General features: G+C 41.7%; 1 protein-coding gene across 1 annotated transcript; it reads left to right on the plus strand.

Annotated features, from left to right (window-relative positions):
• Positions 1-1295: 1295 nt before the first annotated feature.
• LOC140499593 (olfactory receptor 1f45-like) lies at positions 1296-2237 on the plus strand. The gene has a single exon (XM_072601217.1). It carries the CDS (start codon positions 1296-1298, stop codon positions 2235-2237), a length of 942 nt encoding a protein of 313 aa, XP_072457318.1.
• Positions 2238-3802: the final 1565 nt, after the last annotated feature.

A 3802-nucleotide genomic window follows, 5' to 3' on the forward strand; every position in this document is an offset into this window, starting at 1 on the left:
GATAAATGTATGAGACATTTATAGCAGAGGGTTTTAACCTAGGGATCCATGGATAGTTTTGAAGGGAGCTGTACTTTGTAATAGAACAAAATCACATCTCTATTTTCAATAACTTCTAATGGAAATTTAGCATTTCCTTCAATAATTGGATATATTTAAAAGCCTTATTCTGAGAAGGATCCGTAGACTTCACCTTAGATCCCAAAAAAAATCAATCCAAGATGCAAGAAATGTTAATAATCCTTATTTTAGAGATTAAATCGTTTAATCTCTTAGTGTCAACTTCCTCATGAGTAAAATGGGAAAAATAATACCTATAGTGATACAGTTCTACTAACCATAAGGTTATTGTGACGGTCAAATGAAACAATGTATCTCATAAACACTTCACAAAACCTCAAGATGTGAAGTATATTACTAACATTTGTGCATTGTATTGTAGTCAGCTATGACTATGATAAGGAAGATATAATTGAAAGTTCTCAGATATGTGATGAACATTAAAGGTCATACACAACCCAGTCCTTTTCTAAGGCAGGAACCTCTCCTCGAATGTCCGTACCAGTAATCATCCATTCTAAGAAATCTTGGTCCTTTTCTATTGACATGGGGGTCACTATTAGATGTGGAGGAGAGGATCTCAAAGAGATCATGTAGTCTAACATATCTCTTAATAGGAATCCTCTCTACAACAAATCTGACAAGTGCTCGGTTCTTTACTATCTGTTCAACATTTTTATCAATGGTTTGGATGAAGCCGTAGATGACACACTTATCAATTTGAGGAATGACAAGATACTTCAGGGAATAGAATATAGGTTGATGACAGAATCAGGAGTCAGAAAACACTGAAAAGATGAAATCTAAAAAGATGAACTTTAAAGAGTCACTTTCATTTAGACACTTCCAATGATGGGGAGCTCATCAAATCCAAATCTGGACTGTGACATGGTACAATATTACAGCCAACAAGTCTCGTTGGTTTGCACTATGATTTTGAGACACTTTGTGAATGCTTTGCTAATACCTAGGTGCACTGAGTTTTCAGCTCTGCCATGATGTTCCAGTCTATGGTTATGAAGAGAAAATTAAAAGAACTTATTTACATATATTGCAATTGACTTCATGTTTATTTCAGATCATACACTATAAAAAGTGACTTGTCATGTGTTCCTACTTTTGTATTACTCTTCTAATTTCACTTTCACTGATTTATTCATAAAAACTTTAAAATGAACCTTGAATGGGTTGTTTTAAATGCTTGTTTCATTCTATATTTGCTTCCAAACAGACACATGGAAGGGAGAAATCAGTCCAGAGTCTCCGAGTTCATCCTCCTGGGCCTTTCAGACCAGCCAGAACAGGAGAGAATCCTGTTCTTCTTGTTCCTCTTTATGTACCTGATCTCAGGGCTGGGGAACCTGCTCATTATATGGGCTATTATTTCTGATTCCCGCCTCCACACTCCCATGTACTTCTTCCTCAGTAATTTGTCCCTTGTTGACATCTGTTTCACCTCAACCACCATTCCCAAAATGCTGAATAACTACATATCCAAAAAGAGAATGATCTCTTATTCTGGGTGCCTGGCACAAGTATTCTTCTTTATGTGGTTCACTGGGATGGATATTTTTCTCCTCACCACCATGGCTTATGACCGCTATGTGGCTATTTGTGCCCCACTACACTACAACATAGTCATGACTCCGAAGGTCTGTGCCCTTCTTGTAGGTGTATCTTGGTTTTGGGCCTATAATCATGCTCTGACACACACCATGTTAGTGAACCGACTCTCATTCTGTGGCCACAATGAAATCCCGAATTTTTTCTGTGACCTCAGTCCCCTGGTAAAACTGGCCTGCTCAGAAACCTTCATCAATGACTTGATGATGAACACAGAAGGAGCACTAACAATATTTCTCCCCTTCATTGGAATACTGATATCCTACTTTCAGATTTTTATGGCTGTACTGAAGATCTCATCTATGAGTGGGAAGAAGAAAGCTTTCTCTACCTGTGGATCCCACCTTACTGTGCTCTGTCTCTTCTATGGGACAATCATGGGAGTGTACTTCAGCCCCACATCCACTCACACAGCCCAACAAGATACAGCTGCAACTGTGATGTACACTGTGGTCACTCCTATGCTGAACCCTTTTATCTACAGCCTAAGGAACAAGGACATGAAAGGAGCCTTGAGGATGCTCATCACTAGGAAACCAGGATTCTCTCTGTGACTATGATATATCTTCCGGAGCTTCCATGTCTGTGTCTCAGACAACAATGTCAGAGCTGCAGGAGACAATTTGCAATGAGTCTTCACTAATGTCACTTGAAGTCCATCTATTCCTCTCTTGACCTAAATAGGACACAATGTGACATGATGAGTAGAGGACAGAACCACTTCTCAGGCTTTTGTCTGACCACTGGACTTTGAGTATTCTATTTTTCAAGGTGTCATTTTTTTCAGCATTTTTTTGGGTCTCCTTTAGCAAGGTGTTGACCTGCTTTTCATGCTTTTCTTGCATCTCTCTCATTTCTGTTCCCAGTTTTTCCTCCACCTCTCTAACTTGATTTTCAAAATCCTTTTTGAGCTCTTCCATGGCCTGAGCCCATTGAATATTTATTCTGGATGTTTGGGATATAGAAGCCTTAACTTCTATGTCTTTCCCTGATGGTAAGCATTGTTCTTCCTCATCTGAAAAGATGGGAGGAGATATCTGTTCACTAAGACCAACCTTCTATGGTCTTATTTTTTTCCCTTTTCTAGACATTTTCCCAGCCAGTTACTTAACTTCTGAGTTTCCTCTCCAGGCATACCTCACCTCCAGATCTGCCCAGCTAGCTCTTAGGGGCTGAGATTCAAATGCTGCTTCCCAGCCTCAGGGCTTTTGGCAGGGGCGGGGCTACTATTCAGTGTGAGATTAAGTTCAGCTGCTCAAGTGGGGTCAGGGCTACCACACAGGGTCCAGTTCCCTCAGGGGGTTTATGTGGAGACCTTCAACAATGGATCCAGGCTCCTGCCTGCTTTGGGAGCCCCTGTCTGCTGCTGCCTCCCGAGGGGGCCTGAGTTATGGAGATACCCTGCTTCCCTCTCGGCAAGCTGAAAAGACCCTCTCACTGACCTTTGGCGCCTGTGGGTGGAGGGACCTGTGCAGACGCTGGAGATTCTGCCCCTGAAGCCTGCTCAGATCTGCTCCCCTCAGTGCCACATGGCCAAGGCATGGCTGGGCTCTGCTCCGGGTCTGGTGCACGACAGACCTTTGGTGTCAGTTTTTCAGGTCTCTCTGGAACAGAAATCTCCTCCACTCCATTGCTGTGTGGCTTCTGCTGCTCTAGAATTTGTTGGGAGTTCTTCTTTACAGGTGTTTTATGAGCTGTGGGTTAGGAGCTAGCATATGTGTATCTTTCTACTTCGCCATCTTGGCTTCTCCCCTGACTTTGAGTATTCTGAAAGACAGTAAGGCTGACTACTTCCAGCAATTCTGCCTCATTTAAATCCAATAGTTGTTATTGTGTCAGTCTTTTATTCTTGAAGAGGACCATGACATCAAGATGATGATATGACTGCAGTTGACTGTAATTTGAGTGAGGGAAGGCTGTACAAGGTCAGCAGACTCACTTTCTCCTCTAGAGCCATCTAGGTCCATTGACTAGATATTCATCAGCACAACTGGAGATGGCCCAGGATGCAAAGTAAGACCCTGGCAATTTGAAGCTAATTATTCTCCAATTGTGTGCAAGTCAAAAGACACTACCCATATCTTTTTTTAACCATTTCTACCTAACTCATAGTTTTGTG

Source organism: Notamacropus eugenii, chromosome 4 (genome assembly GCF_028372415.1).
Source record: "Notamacropus eugenii isolate mMacEug1 chromosome 4, mMacEug1.pri_v2, whole genome shotgun sequence".
Taxonomy (NCBI): domain Eukaryota; kingdom Metazoa; phylum Chordata; class Mammalia; order Diprotodontia; family Macropodidae; genus Notamacropus; species Notamacropus eugenii.